Source organism: Marmota marmota, unplaced genomic scaffold (genome assembly GCF_001458135.2).
Source record: "Marmota marmota marmota unplaced genomic scaffold, marMar, whole genome shotgun sequence".
In the NCBI taxonomy this organism is placed as follows: domain Eukaryota; kingdom Metazoa; phylum Chordata; class Mammalia; order Rodentia; family Sciuridae; genus Marmota; species Marmota marmota.
In genome coordinates, this window is record NW_026000185.1 from 22,462,078 (window position 1) to 22,480,867 (window position 18,790).

The window sequence follows — 18,790 nt, forward strand, 5'->3', positions numbered from 1 at the left end:
TTTTTTTTTTTTTTTTTTTTTTTTTTAATTAGAGGCAGGTCCTCGCTAAGTTGCTGTGGGCTTGGCTAAGTTGCTGAGGCTGGCTTTGAACTTCAGATCCTCCTGCCTCAGCCTCCCGAGCCACTGGGATCACAGTCGTGCACCACTGCTCCGGGCATCAGGGGCATGGTATTAAGACTCTTCCTCCTTCAAGCACCTGGGCCTTGAGGACGGACGGCGGGTTTACCCTGGGAACCAGAACTCGGAGCTGCCCTCCTGCTCGAGCATCTGGACCCTGGGACAGAGAGGTGGGGCTGCCGGAGGTCCGAGGCAGCCCTGGTGTGTGGAGAGATCACCCCAGCCCTTAGCCTGCAGCGGGTCGAGGCCCAGGAGGCTGTTTGCCTTCCCAGCGGTCTCCTGTTGCCGGCAGGAGTCGGGATCGGCGCGTGTGCCACCGAGTTGCAGAAGGACCCCCACAAGCCCTCGAGGAAACTGCAGGGGGACAGGAGTGCCGAGGCCTGCAGCGAGGCCTCCCGGTCGCTTTCCCATTTCTACTGTCCCGGGCTGCGCAGCGGGTCACGCAGTGGCTCTCGGTGAGATGGACCCTTGGGCCCTTCCGAGGATCAGGACCATCTCATGGCGGGTCGGCGTGTGGGAAGGGCTGCCTGCTCTCTGCCCTGCCTGGTCCATGTCGGTACCCTAGTCCAGGGCCGGGATTGCTGGGGAGAGGAGAGCATCAGGGAAGCCACGTGCCCTTGTCCTGATGGTCGAGGAGACCTGAGCCAGGGCACCTGCCTTGGTCCCCACGTGGTCCCTGCCCTGGGACTAGGGACTGCTGGGGATGCGAGGGTTTTGCGCACTCCTGACCAGTATGCAGTTGATTTATAAAGAGGCTTCCACGGGCGTCCAGTCCTTCAGGGACAGCAGGCAGGAGCTAGGAGAGATTTCAGGGACAGGCCTCCATGGACCAGCCTCCGTGGGCGGGCCTCTGTGGGCAGGCCTCAGTGGACCTGCTTCCGTGGCCTGGCTTCCAGTGGCCCTTCCGCCCATGGCAGATTGTGGGTGAGCAAGAGAGGATGGGCTGAAGCACAGAGGGAAGATGGGAAGGAAAGCAGGTGCCCACGGTCCAGGCTGTCCTGGGCTGCTTCCTGCCTCCCAGTCGCCAGGCAGGGTTGTCACCTGTGCCCTTCGCCAGCGATAATCCTGCTCCTCAGGTTCCGCGGTTTGTTGGGATGGCTCACAGCGAGGGTCCAAGGAGTCCCCGAGAGAAGGGGACCAGGGTGTTCCTGGCAAGTGTGAGGGAAAAGGATTTCAGCAGCTTCAGTCCCCGGGGCGTGTACAGAGGTTGGAGGACGCGAACCTCAAAAGAGTGCCGCCTGCAGGCAAAGCAAGGACCTGGTGTCCAGGGAGACTGACCCGAGTGGTGGTCAGTATTTAGGGAGGACAGTGCGCGGGGCTGGAGGCCAAGGCACCGGGAGGGCACAGTTTCACGCCAGTGTTTCCTTTGCTTGCACACGGGGTCCAAGGGCACGGGCCAAAGGCACAGGTCAAGGGCGGGTCAAGGACACGGGCCAAGCTACTCAGACTGGAGCTTTAAACCTGTGCTTTCCTGTCTCCATGGCTGTGGGTGTTTCCTTTAAGACTCACTATAAAGGGCTGGGGCTGGGGCTCTGTGGTGCAGCGCTTGCCTCACACATGTGAGGCCCTGGGTTCGATCCTCAGCACCACAGAAAGATAAATAAAATAAAAGTATTGTGTCCAACTACAATTAAAAAAAAAAAGATTCACCGTATCTCTCTTTATCCTAAACACTTGTCTCCCCAGAAGTCAGCAAAGCGGTTTTCTTACTAGATTGCTGGTTTCTCATGAAGGGTACAACCCAGGAAAAACAGGGTGGAGAAGGGCCAGGCAGGGGCCCTCCCAGCACCTCCAGGTCTTCACCCACCTGGGTGCCCTCTGAATGTCAGCTGGGTTTGACAGAGGTGTCATCACTAGACACGATTAATTAAGTCATTATCCAGAGGTGACCGATCAACCTCCAGCCCTTCCTCTTCCTCAAAGTGGACTAAGGACAGTTGGTTCCCCCGGCAATCAGGGGACACCAGCTATTCATTAGCATATAAGTGGATGCCCACTGCTTTAGAAACCCAAGGGCTCTGTGCAGGACACTGAGGCTGAGGTTGTCCCTGGAGGAGTTCCAGGAGAGGGGGACCTCTACTCCAGACAGGGGTCCTTGCCATTTGGGACTGGAAACGTTTCTTTATGGTTCTTTTTAGGGGTATTTGTTGCAGTGCCTAGGGACTGAACCCAGGGGTGCCCTGCCACTGAGCCACCCAGCCCCAGCCTCCTGAGTCCTTGGGATTACAGGCCTGTACCACCTCACCAGCCAGAAGGGCATCTCAGCATGTGCTCATCACAGACACAGGTGGTTTATTTTGGAAAGCAGATACATGTTCAAAGGAGAATGCGGGCCACCTGGAGAGGGAGAAACAACAACCCTAACAACCCCATTGTGTGAGGTGCCCACTGTCGGGGAGAACTTGACACAGGCAGTGCCATTTTGAAACACATCCTCCATCCAAGAACAAGAGTCACCTCACGGTCACCCTGACTTAGCCTGACCTGAACCCAGACAACATTCTATCATCATGCAAAGGAAGGAAATTGTCATCTGGGACTGAAATCCTGAAAATACTTGGTCCACCCAAGGACTCTCCCTGACAACCCCTAGCAACAGCCTCACAGCAAAATTCCTGTGATTCTCGCCCCCTATAACTTCCCCAGGCTGCAGTTGGGAAGCCGTTGGGCCTCCACTGGGCCCTGGGGCAGGTTTGTCCTGAGTACTGTGAGCTCCTTTCGGTCTCCCATTCATCAGTTCTCAGGCTGGCCGCTGGCAGGGACTGGGCTAGAGGGACAGCCAAAGCAACCACATTCACCCATGTTCCCAGCAGCGGCTCACTGCTCCCACCTTACTCTCTGCAGGTGTGGGCGTGGAGTCAAGGGCATGGGCCAAGGGAACTGACCTGAGACACCTGCCTCTGCTGGTCCTGAGTGGTGTTTCCTGCATTCCCAAGACTCTCCTGAGACGGCCTTTCCTTTTCTGTAGCTCCAGTTTCCTACCTCAAGACCAAGTCTGTCTGTTATTATTTCACCTTTATATTAACGGAATCTGTGATACATGATGATATGTGGTGTTTGCCTCTTAATGCTTTAAAATTAAGTATGTTTACTCTATAACTGTTATTTTTTATTAATTTTTGTTTTTATTACTTTTTAGAGGTTTGTTTTTCCTTTATTTATCATTCTTTGGGGTTTTAAAATTTATTGGCTTTTGTTTATAGTTCTTATTTGCACCAGAATTTATCAGGGAAAAAAAAGTTTTTAGCTCTGTGACTTTATTTTTTTTCAAAATTAGCAGAATATTACAGCAAACCTGAAAGTTACTTTTTCTCTTCCCTTCCCTGAAGGCATAAAACCCAGGGACTGTTTATTTATTTATTTATTTATGTTCACTGCAAAGGAAAAAAGATGAAAAGGAGGAAGCTCACCACCCAGGAGGAGGCAGTTCTAAACTTCTCAGTCCAGGTCTCTGATCTGTGGGCCCTGCTTGCCCAGGGTCTGAGCCCACCCTTGAGGGCTGGGAATGGGTCAGAGTTGTCTCCCCATCGGCACATCCCAGAGGTGGATGTTCAGAGCCAAGGAGATTAAATGTCATACCAGGCCTGGGAGGGAGCAGGTGTCAGGGTGAGGGCTGGAGCCACAGCAGGCCTGGGGGGGGGGGCACAGGTGGCATTTGAAGTGCTTCGAGGGTCCTAATCCTACAGAGGGAGCTGTCAGAATGGCCCACCCCTTCCAATCTTGCTTTTAGGAAAGATCAACCTGGTCCTCTTCCTACGAAAGTCCCTTCTCCCAGATCTCAGTGGGAACAACTCATGACACAGCCCAGCAGAAAGTAGCTGCTGCAAGGAGCCAGCTTCTGAGTCACAATAGACGCTCTGGGAGGCTGGGGCTCTGGGAACCTCGAGCCAGAGGAAGTGCGACCTGGGATGTCTCCAGCTGCACTGAAAGCTAAAGCACAGCAGCACCATGCAGAATTCCCATGGAAGATGATCTGCCATTTAGATTCTCAACTCAGCCAATTATGAGAGTAAAGACAGATTTAGGAACAAAACATGCTAAAACTGTAATTTCCATCCACTTTTTCTTAGGACATTAAGAAGATGTTACTAAGGGAAATATGGACACAAAACAAAATGGGGAAGCGGCAGGATCCAAGATCAGACATTGAGACAGGGACATGCCACCAAGGGACATCGGGCTGTAGCTAAGCTGAGGTACCGGAGAGCTCAGCGTGAACTGAGTCCAAAACCAGAAGCTCCCAGGGCTGTCCTGGTGGGTCTTGTGATTCGATTGACCATTGGAAAAGTAATATTGGCAGAAAGGAGGTGTTTTCATGTTTATTTAATTTATTTATATTTGGTACATCTTTTGAGTCAGGCTTTCACTGAGTTGCTGAGGCTGACTTGTACTTGCCAGCCTTCTGCCTTGGCCTGTGCTGCAGATGAGTATTTTAAATCAGTGAAACACTGGGCATGTGGTGGTGACTGTGATTCGGGGTGGAGGGTGGAGTCACACCATGGACAATCCCAGCACAGTGTTGGATGCGGAATATGGTTATAGAGAGGCAAACTCTTAACTAATTGTGATGACTATATAATGTTAATAGGTATTGAGTAAATCAATAAATCAACAAATAGCCACATAATTTAATTCATCTGACGTAAGGGGGTGACTACCAGAAGAAACAAGGAAGAATGGAAAGCTGCTGTCCCTGGAAATAGGGCTCAGGTCTGTGTGGTGCACAGACTGACTGTTCAGGTGCAGCAGGCCCCCAGCCCACAGCCAATAGACCCACCTCATGCCCCTTTGCCAGGCACCTGCCTGCTCTCTCTCTATCTGGCATAATGTGCAAGGAGAAGCACAAGCTAAGAGTGGTTAAGCAAAAAGAAACCAGGATTTCATAATTTGGGAAATTCTCAGCCTGTCTACATGCAAGATACTTAAGTATCCAGTTTAAGGATACTTAAACTAGGAGATGACTGTCAGGAAAGCATGCTTTACAGAGGAAGCCCAGGGTGTTGTTTGACGGTTTGCTATTGCCTTGAAAGGATCAAGAATGGCCAGAGTGCCAGGCTCAGTGGTGCAGGCCAGTAATCCCAGCAGCTCAGGAGGCAGAGGTAGGAGGATCAAAGCCAGCCTCAGTGTCTTAGCAAGGCCCTAAGCAACTCAGTGAGACCCTGTCTCAAAATAAAAAGGGTCAGGGATGTGACTCAGTGGTTAAGCACCCCGGGTTCAATCCCCGGTACCAAGAAGGGTCAGAGCATTTCACACAGTGCTCTTGAAGAGATCAGGAATGTGTCTCATGGAGTCCCTCAGGTATCTAAGCAGAAGCCAGGAACAGAAATGGGATCACCCAGGAAATCTCTGGAGAGGAGCTTCTTGTCCAGGAAACCCACAGGGCTCTCAAGGACGTTCTGCCAGCAAAAGTCCCTTGGCACAGAGTGAGAGAAACAGTGTTGGGGCCACATGGGTGGACAGGAGCTGGCAGGGCAGGCGACTCTGGGCACATCCTCTGAGGCAGGCAGGCTGCCCCCACCCTGTGCTCCTCCCACAGAGCCATCGCGAGACACCAGGGAACCACAGGGGCGGATGACATCGTTACCAGGGGAAACCAAATAAACCTCTAGCTTCACCTAGTCAACCTCGAAGGCCACGCAGCCGGCTCTGCTGGAGGTCACACCTCTGACGTGTGGATGATGACAGCAGCTGTTGCCTAGGTGACTTTTCAGGGACTTGGGCCTGCAGGTGTCTGATGGGTGGCTGAGAGGGATCTCCATCTTCATGTTACATCTGTCCCCTTAACTCTGGGGGGGAGCTTCCCCTAGGTTCTGCACGTGGACATGCTGGCTTCCCCCTGGACCTGGGGCTTTCTTCCAACCCACCGCCTGCCTTTTCACCCGCTGCACGGCCCAAGCATCCTAGGCCCTTTCTCTGTAGCACAAGGCCCTGAGGGAGCCACAAGCCAGGCTTGCATAGGGTGGTGGAACCAGCTACAGGACAACGGCAGTTCCCAGGACAAGCTGAGCACAAGCCCCTGGTGGTCCAAGCCTTGCTCAAGAGACATCTGTGGAATGTCTTTTGGAGCATGCCCCTGGCCAGTGCCAATGACCTGACTCTGCCCTGTCCCAGATCAATGTACAAGCTTCACCTCCCTGTTGGCAGAGCAGCCTGGTCCCCCGTCAGTGCTCCTCCCTTCAGCGGGACCCAAGCGAAGCCTGACCTGTTTGTGCTCTCCTGAGCTGGTTCCTCTTCTGTGTCCTGAGTCAGGCTTTCCCATGTCCAGCATCAAGAGGAAATTAAAGAAGGTTTCCAAGCTTCTCTCCAAACCTCACCGGCAGGACTCGGCTGGTAAGGATAACTCAGAGGACGGTGGTACAGGCCAGGGGCAGAGCCCAGGATCAGCCCGTTCCCAGGCCTTGAGGCCTTCAAGATCTTGGAGTTCTCCAAGCTGCAATTCAAAATTGCCTGGGACCAGTGACTCCTTCTTTCCTTCATCGTCTTCCTTTTTAAACTGGAATGTCTGTGACTGTTACCTTGTGCTGGTCCAGGCACTGCATTAGGAGCAAATGGGTTCTGGAGTTTATGTGTGTGAACTCACTTAAGCCTCATCACAGTCGTGAGTTTCCCAGGATTAGACAGACGAATTGTGGCCCCAGGAAGGCCTACACTCAGTCATCCCTGGGTGGTGCTGTACTTGTACCTAATTTAGGTCATTCTTGTGTGTTGGCAGGGTACCAGGAATTGAACTCGGGCCCTCGACCACTGAGCCACATCCCAGCCCTATTTTGTATTTTATTTAGAAATAAGGTCTTACTGAGTTGCTTAGTATCCTACTGTTGCTGAGGCTGGCTTTGAACTCGAGATCCTCCTGCCTCAGCCTCCCAAGCCATGGGGATTACAGGTGAGTGCCACTACACCCGGCTAGGTCATTTAGATGATTCCATGCAGATGAGATTTTGGACTTCAATTGATGCTGCCATTAGCTAAGACTGGGGACCTTGTGTGAGAAACACACCTGTTAAAGCCTAAAGAAGGGACTGGGAAACAGACAGGTACAGCAAAAAGCAAGGCTTTAATGACAGTTGGTCTTGCAAGATCGGGTGCCCCTGGCAGTCAGGGACCCCCAAGAAATCCACACCACAATCCCTAGAACCTGTTAATCTGGTACCTTAAATGATAAAAGGAACTTTGTAAATATGACTAGGGTCTTGAGATTGTGTTCACTACCTAATTGGATCCAGTGTGATCACAAGGGTCCTTGTAAGAGGGAGGCAGAAGGGTCAGAAGGAGCTGTGCCAACTAAAGCAGAGACATCTGCTGGACTGGGAGATGGAGGAAGAGGCCACAAGCCAAGGCACGCAGGGCCTCTAAAGACTGGCAACGGCAAGGGGTGGATTCTCTTCTAAAACCTGGGAAGGAGGCCTGGCCCTGCTGACACTTGATTTCATCTCAGTGAGACCTATTTCAGACTCCACTCATGTTGTTTTGTGCCCACAGGTTTGTGGTATCTGTTACAGCAGCAACAGGAAACTGATACAGGGTCACACTGAGTTTGGGTGTATTTAGATGCCAAGGTTGACTATGTTCTTTTGGTATGTGTGTGGTGCTGGGGATTGAACCCAGGGCCTTGTGATTGCGAGGCAAGCACCCTACCAACTGAGCTATGTCCCCATCCCCCAGATGCTGAGGTTGAAAACAAAAAAGTAGAGAAGTGGAAAAGATCAGGTAGCAGACCAGGATAGGCAGGTGTGAAGAAGAGCGTCAGGCACAGCAGCCCTTGGAGGAGGGTGTGATACCCTGTTTCCACCCATTCCCCTGCCCTCTGGTGAGGTCAGGTCTCAGGTGGCCAGGCTGCTGTGTCAAGGCCCTAATTGGTCAGGGAGGAACTTTAAACAGGGTCATCTAAGAAGATCCCCCACTTAGATCGCACGGTGCCCCCCAAGAAGGCAGACAGGCTCCCACAGTCTCCCCACCCGCTCTGTTCTGGTTCTCATCTGTAGGGCTGGGCCCCGTGTGTGCAGGTGAGCGCCCTGTGTATGCAAGTGAGCACTCAGTGTGTGCAGTGAGCACCTCGTGTGTGCAGGTGAGCGCCTTGTATTGCAGGTGAGCACCCCGTGTGTGCAGTGAGTGCCCCATGAGTGCAGGTGAGCACCCCGTGTGTGCAGTGAGTGCCTCCTGCACTGAGGGCAAAGCATCACTACCTGTTGATGGGTATCTACGGGCCTCCTTCCTCCCTGGACTGGCTCTAGGCACCTTCTGGATGGGTGCTGTGACTTTCATGCAGCAGGAGGTACCCAGGAGTTTGTTAAGAGCAGGTTCCAGGTCAGGGCAAGACTGGTGACCGTGATTCTCAGACTCTGAGCACACACTGGAGTCCCCCAGAGGACTTGGTGAAACAGATCCAGTCTCTGTTTTAGGTCTGACTGAAATCTGCATCTCCAGCTAGTTCCCAGACCATTCCCTTGGAAAATCTGTCTGTGGCTGCAGCTTCCCCTCCTCCTTGGGCTTGGGGGCGTGTCCCCACTGCTGGCACTCTGGTTCCTTAGTGTACAGAAACCTCTTCATTTCTCCCAGAACCACTATTCTCCCTTGGGTTTTCCTTGCTTTTCTTTGTCATTAATAAAATGTAAACTTCAGACATTTCTTATCAGGGTTTGAGGCTATCTGTGTAGAAGACATCTCCAGTCTGGGCTCTTTGGAACACTTCCCAAGTGCCAGGGCCCTGGCAGGTTGGTGTGGCTGTCCCCACGTGTCTGCAGGAGAGATGCCACCTCTCTGAGGCCCTTGCCTCAGGTCCGGGGGAGATTTCCTGGCATATCTTCTTGAGGGTGGAGGAGGCACCATTTCCACCTGTGTGTGAAGTTGGCCCCATGCCTGACAACACACATCGCCAAGTACACCATGCCCCTCAAGAGGGCACGGTTACTCCTGCAGCCCTGGCATAGACCACTGCCCAAGGGACACCTGTCATGGTGCCTGAATGTCCAGGGAAGGGTGCATTAAACAGGAGAGAAGGAAAGCAGGGCGTCCATAGGATACTGGGAAGGAGGGCACATGCCATGCCCACCAGGAGCCACCATGGCACTGCTGAGGACACCCAGGTGAGAGGTCACCATCCTCTCCACTTCCTTGGGGGCCCCTACTAGCTGCTCAACAGATCCTGGCAAGTGCGCCATTGAGGGAGACAGGGTCGGCCGAGAACATGCTGCACCCCTCTGGGGCCCGTTTTATTTGGAAGCACGTTGTGGGGAGTCTAGGCCTGCTGTGCCTGCAACAGCGCCCGCACCTGGCCAATCTGCCAGTCGACGCTGGCACGTGCGGTGCCACCCAGGGCTGTGTACTGCTCCACACTATGTCCATAGTCCCATACGTGGCTCACGTCGCCTGAGAAAAGGGGGCTGGAGGAGGGCAGGAAATGGGTCAGGGAGTCAAAGTTGCCCTGTGTGGGGTGACCAGGCTCCCTCCTGGGGATAGCAGAGGAAGGCTGTACCTAATGGTCTGCAGCTCCTGCAGGGACAGCTGGTTGAGGGCGACCCCTTTTGTCTCAGCCATGAACACGGCTTTTCCGGAGGCCTCGTGTGCCTGGCGAAATGGCATCTGGTGGGGCAGGGCAGGGGTGGCACTGGTGTGAGCTCCCTCCACTGTGCTCTACCCGGTGTGCCTGTCCCCTCCTGACCTCCCTTGTGCACAGCTCAGGGCAAAGCCCTGTCCCATGCCCTCCGCCTAGCTACCTCACACTCACCCCTTTGTGGACCAGGTAGTAGGCCAGGTCAGTGGCCAGCATGTCCGGACTCAGAGCCTGAGCCATGTTCTCACGGTGAATCTGGGGACGTCAACCAAGCAAGTCGTGAGCCCTGGGGTCCCTGGACACAGGGCCTGCTCCCAAACCCTCTATGTCCCCTACTTGGGCAGACTCTCCTGCCCATTTGATCTGCCCTACTCTCTCCTTGCCCGTCTTCTCATAATTCCTGACATTTTTAGGTGAGCCCCCAGAGCTGCCTTTGGGTTTGCAAGAGCCTTCGCCACAGCATGATTTGCAGGGTTGATTAAAGGACGGGGGTCAGCGGTCTGGAGTGGGGCCTGGGGCCACCTTTCTGTCAGGTTCTCAGCTGACACGGATGCGGCTAGTCCCAGGATGAGGCTCTGAGGACCAGTGCTCAAGACACAAGCGTGACTTGGGAATGCAGTGATGAGGGGGTGGGACTGCTTCAGGATAACTGGGGTAGGTACAGACGCTGAAGCAAGACAGCAGGGTCTACGCTGTGGCTGGGCATGGGTACAAAGCCACTCTGATGTGTTCTGCAACTGTTGTAACCGAAATCTTCCCTGATAAATGATTTAAGAACCCGCCTGGCCAGAAGAAGGGCCCTGGGCCCTGGACCTGTTTCTCCTCCACTGCAGCAGCTTTTGGCCCTTTGGGATTCCCGAGAAGAGGGCACAGCCCTCGAGTCTTGCAGCCCACCTCCAGCCATGCCCAGGCATGCCCACCCCAGATGGAGGGAGAAGAGCAGATGGACAGGGGAGGCCAGTCTTGCCTGCAGTGTAGAGATGACGCCAGTGGCCACCTGGAGGACGGCGCTCATGGTGTCTGACACTTCAAACACAGCTTCCTTGTCCTCCTGGGGGGTCCGTAGCAGCAGGTGAGGGCCCCGCAGCTCTGTCCCCACTCCTCCCACTGGGACCACTGAGCACCCCTCACCCCCACACCAAGGAAGAACACAGCCCCAAGGCAGCCACAGGGCTGTGTGTGCAGGGCGAGGAGCAGCAGTCACCCAGTGACCTGCCTGGGTGTGCCTGGCCCTGAGGCCTGGTGTGTGGTGTGGGGGCAGATGGCCCTCGCCCCTCCCCGACCTCAGACCTGTAAGTCCTTGTTGTAGGTGCTTGGAAGTCCCTTGAGGGTCATCAGGAGCCCAGCACACTGCAGGAGAGGGAGTCTCAGGAGATGGGACCCGGGTGCCTCTGGACCCGCTGGGTTGGCCAGGAGACCTTGCCCCCCTGCCCTGCTCACCCGCCCAAAAACGCGCCCCGCCTTGCTCCGGATCAGCTCCAGGCTGTCTGGGTTTTTCTTCTGGGGCATCAGGCTGCTTCCAGTGCTGGGGACAGAGATGCTGGGACTGAGGGGTTGCCCTGCCCTGGGTGGCCCTGCAGGCCTAGCAGCATGCTGTCCAGATGTTGCTGACAAGGAGGTAAGAGGAAGGAAGCCATGGCAGTGGGACAGGCCGGGTGCCGCCTAGACTCACCTGTAGGCATCTGAGAGCTGCACAAAGCCGAACTCCTTGGTGCCGTAGAGGATGAGGTCCTCGGCCATCCTGCTGAGGTGGGTCGTGCACAGCGAAGCCCAGAACAGGAACTCAGCTTGGAGGGAGACAGCGGGCACTCAGTCAGCAGGCCCTCCTGGTTCCCTACCAGGCCTAGAGCTGAGCCAGGTGGATCCAGGGGTGGAGAACCCGGGAGGACCCAGGCTGGGTCACAAACATGGGGCGCCATGCAAGGACTGGTCCTGCAGATGAGTGGGTGGCACCCAGAACTCACCCACAAAGTCTCGCTCACTGGTGGCATCCATGCTATTGAGAGTGATGGCTCCAAAGTTCAGTTCTGGAGGTGGGGAGGAAATGGGGCTGGGCTGGAGGGCAGGAAGCGTCCTCTTCACCCTGGACCAGGATGCCCAGCCACGACCCCGACTCCCCTCAGGATCAAGGATCAGAGGAGGGGATGGGATCTCTGCAGAGGCCCAGGCAGGAACCCTGAGTGTGCCCAGCACCTGGTCACCTCGGTCACCTCTGAGCCTGCAGGTAATCATGTGGGGGGGTCACCTGGCAGGTGCTGAGAGTGACTCTCCCCAGGGAAGATGGGCAGGGCTCCTCACCTGCTCGGAGCAGCTCCCGGTCCAAACCCAGAGGATTGCCTGCAATGGCCCCACTGTGGGGACAGGGGGTTCACAGTGACCAGGGCTCTTGGCAGGCAGGCCCTGGCACATCTACATGTACCCACCGAACCAAGCCTTAGTTGCCAGGCCCCATCCCTTCCCTGGCCCAGCCCTGGGTGCCAGAACACTTGTCCCCATGCAGGGGAAATGGCAGGTTGCAGTGGCCAGCTGGGCTCTCCAGGAGCTTTCCTGGAAAGCTCAGGCCCTGCTTGGACATGTTCTCTGGCTGAGTCGGCCCCATGTTGGAAGAGCTGGGGGTTGGTGTACAGCCCTCATCCTCTCCTCCTGGCCAGTTGCCTGGCTTCCTGGCTGGCTCTGTGCTTGCTGCTTCTCCTCTTCAAACCCCCAGGGCCATGCTGACTGGCCAGCAGTGCCCACAACCCCTCCAGGCCCACAAGGCGCTGGGCCCCACTCACCTCCCTAGGGGCAGGACATTGACCCGCTTCTTCACCTGCAGCAGCCTCTCGGAGTCTCGGGTCAGTGCCACGGCGTGGCTGTGGGAGGCAGGCTGGGGGGTCAGGGCAGCAGGGCCTCCCCTCCCACACGACCCTCACTTGCTCCTGTGCCACAGCCGCTCACCTCAGGATCCAGTGGCTCCAGCGGATGGGCTGAGCCCTCTGCAGGTGCGTGTACCCTGGGAAGAGGACGTCCCGCTCACTGTGGGGGAGGAGGAGCAGGTGCTAAGAGGCAGGTCAGAGGACACTATAGGCCTAGGCACAAATAGGTCTTCTGGGCAAAGCAGAGGTGCGACTGTGTGGTCCAAGGACTAGGCCAGGGCCATGGTCAGGGACAAGGTCACTCCGGGACCAAGGGTGGATTAGGCCCTTAGCCTGGCTGCTCTGAGCAGGGGCCAGAGCAGGGGAGGAGGCCATGGGGGGTACCACCTTGAGGTGTGAGGCCTGTTTTTAAACAGGAGAGACTCTTTGAAGGACCCCAGAGACAACAGGGCACTTTGAAGAAGTGAGGCAGAGGCACAGGGGCTTCGGGGACGATTCTGATTGGTTGTTTTGTTTAAATGAGTAGCTACACTGAGACAGACTCCACGTGGGATCTGCCCGTCATGCAGTTCTGTGTATAACCATCTCTGCAATTGGTTTTAGGATATTTTCATAACTCCATAAAATCTCCTGTGCTCATTAGCACCCACTCCCTGCTCTTCCCAGCAGCAGGGGTGGGGTGGGGTGACGGGGGGCACAGTTCTATGCCCAGGTGGCTGAGGTCTGTGAAACAGCACCATGGAGAGCTGGGGAAGAGGGGGGTTAGCCTGTCTGACCAAGGTCAGTCCCACCACACTGGAACTTCCCAGTAGCCCCTGGCCAGGTCTGCAAGAGGCAAAGCTGGTTCCAAAGGATTCAGGTCAGAGACCCAGGCTTGGGATGAGGCTGGTGGGAGGCATCCTTGGGCTCTGTCCTGTGCCGGCCCTGCTGGGTGGGACATGGGCACCAGCAGGCCGACAAGCCACTCTGACTTCTCGAGGCTCAGCCAGGTGCTGCCTTGGAGGTCTGGCACTTGCCTTCCAACCCTCCGAGGGCCAACCTTCCCTGCCTGCTGAGCAAGGGTGGCCTGGAGTGGGGAAGGCAGCCAGGTGTCCCTCCTGGCCACTCCACCTTGCTTCAGGACTTCCCCACACCCAAAGCCAGCCTCACTAACTGGTCACCATGGCCACCTGGGTCTGGTGCTCAGGCCATCTGCCTCAGGGAGGGGAGATGCTGGCTGCCCTGACAGTCCCCTCTGCCATCTGGGTGTCCCTGGGGGCAGAAGGGGAACTCACGCCTCTGCACGATCCACCATGGTTCTGATGAGCTCCCAGAGGAGGGCACAGAGCTTCGAGCAGGTCTGTCGCATCCACAGCCTGAGGTCTGTGACCACCTGGGGAAGAGGAAGAGGCACTCAGGGAGGAGACTGCTGGCCCCTGAGGGGACCAAGGCACTGCCAGCTGAATGCCACTTGGGCTCCCAGGGAGGAGGAGCTGGTGGCACCTGGTCATTCCGGCTCCGTCCCGTGTGCAGCTTCCCTGCAGTCTCACCGATGAGCTCCTGGGGTGAAGAGAGGCACAGGGTCAGGCACTGCCTGCTCACAGCCCCCAGGGTCAACCCAGGCCTGCAGGGGTCCTTGCAGGACCTGTGGCTCTCCCTCCCTACCCCAGGGCCCCCGGAGTGACCGTGGTTTCGCCATCTCTACCAAGGCCTCCCCTTCAGGGGTCCCAACCACACTCTGCCAACGAGGAAGAACAGAATGACATGAGTGGCTGGGCCAGGTGGAGGGGGGCCATGAGGCGGGGAGAGTCATACCTTCAGGCGGCGCTCATTGGCTGTGTGGATGTCTTCGTCATTCGGGTTTAGCTTGAAGGTGCCCTGGGCCCACTCTTCAGCCACCTGCAGTGGGTGACAGCAACCCAGGCCCCTGTCCTGGCTTCTGCCCTCCCCGATGGCTGTCTTTGCACAGAAGTTAAGTCCTAGCACAGGAGTCCTAGCCCTAAGGGTGCTCCTCACACTTATACATCTCTGCCATAGGCCATGGGGCACATGGGGACCACTGAAAGATGAGGAGCAGACATAGCACATGGCCACATAGCAGTTCTCTAATCAGACAATCACTCCACAGGGAAGCCACAGGCTCAGCACACTGTAAGTTGTGCTCGGGAATTGGTGGGAGCCCAGGGTCGCAGGGAAGGGGTCTGGTGCAGCTTGGGACATGGGAGTACCTTGTCCAGGCCATGCAGTATCTGGTCCATCTCGGCCTTGGTGAGCAGCCCTGCCTTCTCCAGGCCTCGGCTGTAGGCCTTGCTGCCCTGTACATCCACCTCCCACAGATGCCGGTCATAGGCGATGGACGAGTTGAACTTCTCCATGATGGGGTCCACTGCACCCACGAACCGGCCACCCCATAGCTTCCCGCTCTACCAGGACAGCAGGAAAAATCAGTCACCCACCCACCTAAATAATGCCTCTCAAAAAAGGGCCCCCAGGGAACTTGCTGATGGGGTCAGTGATCAGGATTGTTCTCCCTGGACAGACAGGGAAACTGAGATTCAAAGGATGAGGGCCTTGCCCAGAGCTCTCGGGAAGGAGCATGGGAACGTGGCTGGATATGGAAGACAGGAATGTGTCCTACTCATGGTGGCATCCCCAGGACCAACAGAAATCCTGGTCCTTCCTTACCATGGACTAAGGTGAGAAGTCACCTGCTGGAACCTGAGTTTCACCAAAGATAATGACATGTATATAAATATTGGTGAGCATATACCGCTTTCTCTCTGTGTGCCAGGCACCATGCTAATTGCTTGGCATGTGCTTACGGCAACCCTCTGAGGTAGGCACCACTATTGTCCTCTACAGAGGGGAGCCAGAGGCACAGAGCCATGCCGCTGGCTCCCACCAATGGCCGGGACTGCAGCCCACGCCTTAGCCCCATGCTCCACCAGGGTCCCTCTCCTGGGCTGTGGTGTCCTGGACCTTGGCTTCCTGCACCTCTCTTCCTCATTGCCTGGGGATTTGGAGACCACTGACCCCTCACCATTGCTGTCTTTCTAGGAGGCGAGGACCCGAGGAGCTGAGGACAGAGACAGGACAAAATCTGTGTTTTGAACGAGGGCATAGGCCAGGGCAAGGGGCAGAGGAGCAGAGGGGCAGAGGGGAGGGGCTGCGGAACACCTGGGAGCAGCCTGAGCGCCAAGTGCCCAGGACCAGGAGGAAACATGCTGGCTACTTCACCTGCATCATGGAGGGGAGGCGTGTCTACAAGGGGCCAGTGAACAAATGTCCTCCTCCGCCCCCTGCAGTGCCCTGCCTCTGTGAACCACTGACCTTGGGAACACTACACACCCTCTCTGACCCTCAGGGCTGCTTCTCTGAAAGCAGGAGTAATAACAGCACCTGATAGTCTTGCTGTGAACACCCAATCAGATATATGTGCCACACACTGGCACAGTATAACACCTGGTGCTAGAGAGGGCTCAGTCAGTGCTCTCATTACTGGGGAGCAGCCAGGGATCCTGGGGCTGCAATGTGCACCACAGGGGCTGGCAATGCTCTGCCCCAGGCTGTGAACTGATCCGACAGTGCCCAGCGGGGCTCTGCCCTGTAGAGGCAGCCTCCACCCCCACCAGCCTTGTGAGCAGGGCTGACCCTTCAGCTGCCCCACTAAGATGATCTTCAGCAAAGCACCCTGTGGGGCCCTGGGCCTGACCACAGAGGACACAGGGCCAGAGCCAGCTAGTCAGAATCCAAGCCAGCCAGGAGCCTGCTGGGGAGGAGGCTCAGCAGACTGGCACTGCCTCCCTTGGCAGGCTTCAGGGCCTCATTGCCTGAGTTGTTAGTAATAACTACAACTGTAACAAGCAGAGCTGCAGCCAAACCAATTAGCACCATCCCACAGGACGGCCTGGGGCAAGCTGAGGCCACCCAGAGGCTGGTCAGAAGGCAGACCACCATACTTTGGGACTAAGCTCCCATCCCACTGGCAGGCGTTCAAAAGGATAGCAGGAGGAGGTCAGAGTGAGGTGCCTCCTGGTCACTGAAGAGAGGGTAGGCCCATCATGGTAGGAGAGGGCACTGCCCCCAGCCAGGAGACAGCTGGTCCAGAATGAACTCTGGGGGCAGAAGGGCAGGGTTGAATGAGCAACAGCCAACTTGCAGTGCACAGGGAACATCATGTCGTCCTGTTAGCCACCATTAATTGAGTACCTATTTTAGTGGCCCTGTAGGAAGGATTCCAAGAGCTATTACACCCTGCTTTGAGGTGGGCACTGTTACCCCTGCTTTACAAGCGCAGAAGGATGTTTAGAGAGCTAAAGTGACTCTGGTACAGAGTTTGGCTCCAAAGTCCAGGCCCTCCACCACAATCCAGACACTAGCAGGGCAGACATTCTTAACCTGTTTATTCTGATGAACTGAGAGAGAGGAAGTGACTCGCCCGCTAATGAGGGTCAGAGGGACTGGAACCCAGACAGCTGCTTCTCAGGCCTCGAGTTCCCTTCATCAGCTTCAAGCTAATAGCCTCGTTTGCTTGAAGGGTTCAAAGCAATGACCTCATGATCCAGTACCTTAGAGATGAAGGCAGGCACCTGTTATTATCCTAATTTGCTAGATAAATCCACTGCAGCCCAAGGCAGGAGCCTGTGCTTTGGACTCCTGCCATTTAGAGGTCAGGAGGAGACACTGTGAGATAGGCGGAGGTCAGGCACCCCTTGAGACCAGGGAGGGCCACAGCGAGGCTCTTACCTACTGGCTCTTCCCACAGGCCAGAAGTGGACAGCAAGGACACTTTCTGGCTGCTACCTTTTCTATATACAGGGACAGCTTCTGTGGCAGGAGACGGGTACTGTGTAGGGTGGGGACTGGCAAGAGGACATTGGGAAGAAGGAATGAAGAGGTGAGGGAGCTGCATGTGTGGATGGCACCTTTCTGGATGGTAACAACACTGTCAGGTCAGGGCAGGGCCAGCCAACCTCCAGTCGTCGGAGGGCTTTCCACTGGGGTCATCTAGGCACAAGGTGGGGAGTGGGAAGACAGTGATGGGAACACTAGTGAGCACTGGCAAAGGTCTCTGCCGGGCTTTGGCCAATGTGCCCAGTGGTGCTGGCCTCCTGGAAGGTGGCCCACCGCAGGTGTGACAGGAGAGGTTCCTGCGCGCAGGTGGCGGCTGGGGCTGGCAGGCCCGGAGACCGGAACCCCCAAGGTCTCACTCACCTCTGATGCCATGCTGGGCGGTTCCGCGTGCTCCAGGCGCGTGGGTCCTCCGGTCTGGAAGACAAGACCGGACTGGCGACTTCGGCCACAACGTCCTTGGGGCGGGGCTGCTCAGAGCCCGGCAGCGCTGGGCGGAGCGCAGAACCGGGAGGCGGACGCGGGCAGCCCGGCGCCCCCGCTCGCGCCCGGTCCCCTATCTCCGGTCCCGCCCTGCCGCCGGCGCCGCCCGCCCCGCGTGCCCAACACGCTCACCCCTCTTGGCCGCGCAGTCCCCCTCCTCCGCCAGCAGCGCTTTTCTGGCCCGGATGGCGTCAGCAAAGTCCCGCCCTGTCCCCGCCTCCAGGGGAGGTCTCACCAATCCGGGGCAGCCGAGTGAGGTGGGCGTCGCCCCAGCAGCCCAATCACGTTCACGGGCGTGGCCATCCCGGTGGCGGTGGGCAGGGCCTGCTCTGGGAGCCTTGACCAGCGTCCGAGCTGCGCTGGCAGACGCGCAGGCACGGCCGATCCGGGTGGGGGTCGACAGTGACAACAGGCTGAGGCCCATGTAGGGTGTGACAACAGGCTGGGACCCATGTAGGCCACACGTGTGAGGTGAAGTGGCATGTTTGCCATGCTTTCAGTCACTCATTCACATTCATTCAGCAAGCACCTCCTGCGCGCCAGAGGTAGACCTGAGAAATGACTCCCGTCCCAAAGAGAGTAGAGAGCCCAGAAACCGTGAGGCAGAGCAAGACCAGGGTGGCTGCAGAGTAGTTCATGAAGGAAGCAGGGTTAAGGATCCAGATGAGGAGGGGGTTGGACTTTCTTGCAAATCCATTAGAAACACATCAAAGAGTTTCAAACAACATGCTTGGTTGGAATTTCATTTTGTTCAGATCTCCTGAGCTAAATTGTGGAAATCAAATTTTATGAAAATGTAAGTCACAAGTTGGAGAATGGTCTGTTCTTTGGGGGCGGGGGGTACCAGGATTGAGCCCAGAGGTGCTTTACCACTGAGCCACATCCGCAGCCCTTTTGAAAAATATTTTATTTTGAAGACTGGGGTTGTGGCTCAGAGGTAGAGTGCTCACCTACC

The 18,790-nt window shown here is 56.3% G+C and overlaps 1 protein-coding gene across 1 annotated transcript; it reads right to left on the minus strand.

The window, feature by feature from the left end:
* Positions 1–9,298: 9,298 nt before the first annotated feature.
* Asl (argininosuccinate lyase) lies at positions 9,299–18,058 on the minus strand. The gene is made up of 17 exons (XM_015491381.2): positions 17,968–18,058; positions 17,716–17,769; positions 14,730–14,924; positions 14,317–14,400; positions 14,005–14,061; positions 13,797–13,894; positions 12,605–12,682; positions 12,442–12,519; positions 11,966–12,018; positions 11,632–11,694; positions 11,340–11,454; positions 11,108–11,192; positions 10,958–11,017; positions 10,635–10,718; positions 9,842–9,922; positions 9,590–9,696; positions 9,299–9,497 (listed from the first exon to the last, which is right to left on the minus strand). The coding sequence occupies exons 2-17, from the start codon at positions 17,725–17,727 to the stop codon at positions 9,353–9,355; spliced, it is 1,395 nt and encodes a 464-aa protein (XP_015346867.1). The 5' UTR covers positions 17,728–17,769; positions 17,968–18,058; the 3' UTR covers positions 9,299–9,352.
* Between the last annotated feature and the right edge of the window lie 732 nt (positions 18,059–18,790).

Excerpts from the sequence above, each read along its gene's own strand:
- Asl (XM_015491381.2), bottom strand. Across the intron at positions 14,401-14,729 it reads TACTGCATGGCCTGGACAAG|GTGGCTGAAGAGTGGGCCCA; the intron begins GTACTCCCATGT and ends CACCCACTGCAG. Across the intron at positions 9,498-9,589 it reads CAGGAGCTGCAGACCATTAG|CCCCCTTTTCTCAGGCGACG; the intron begins GTACAGCCTTCC and ends GCCCTCCTCCAG.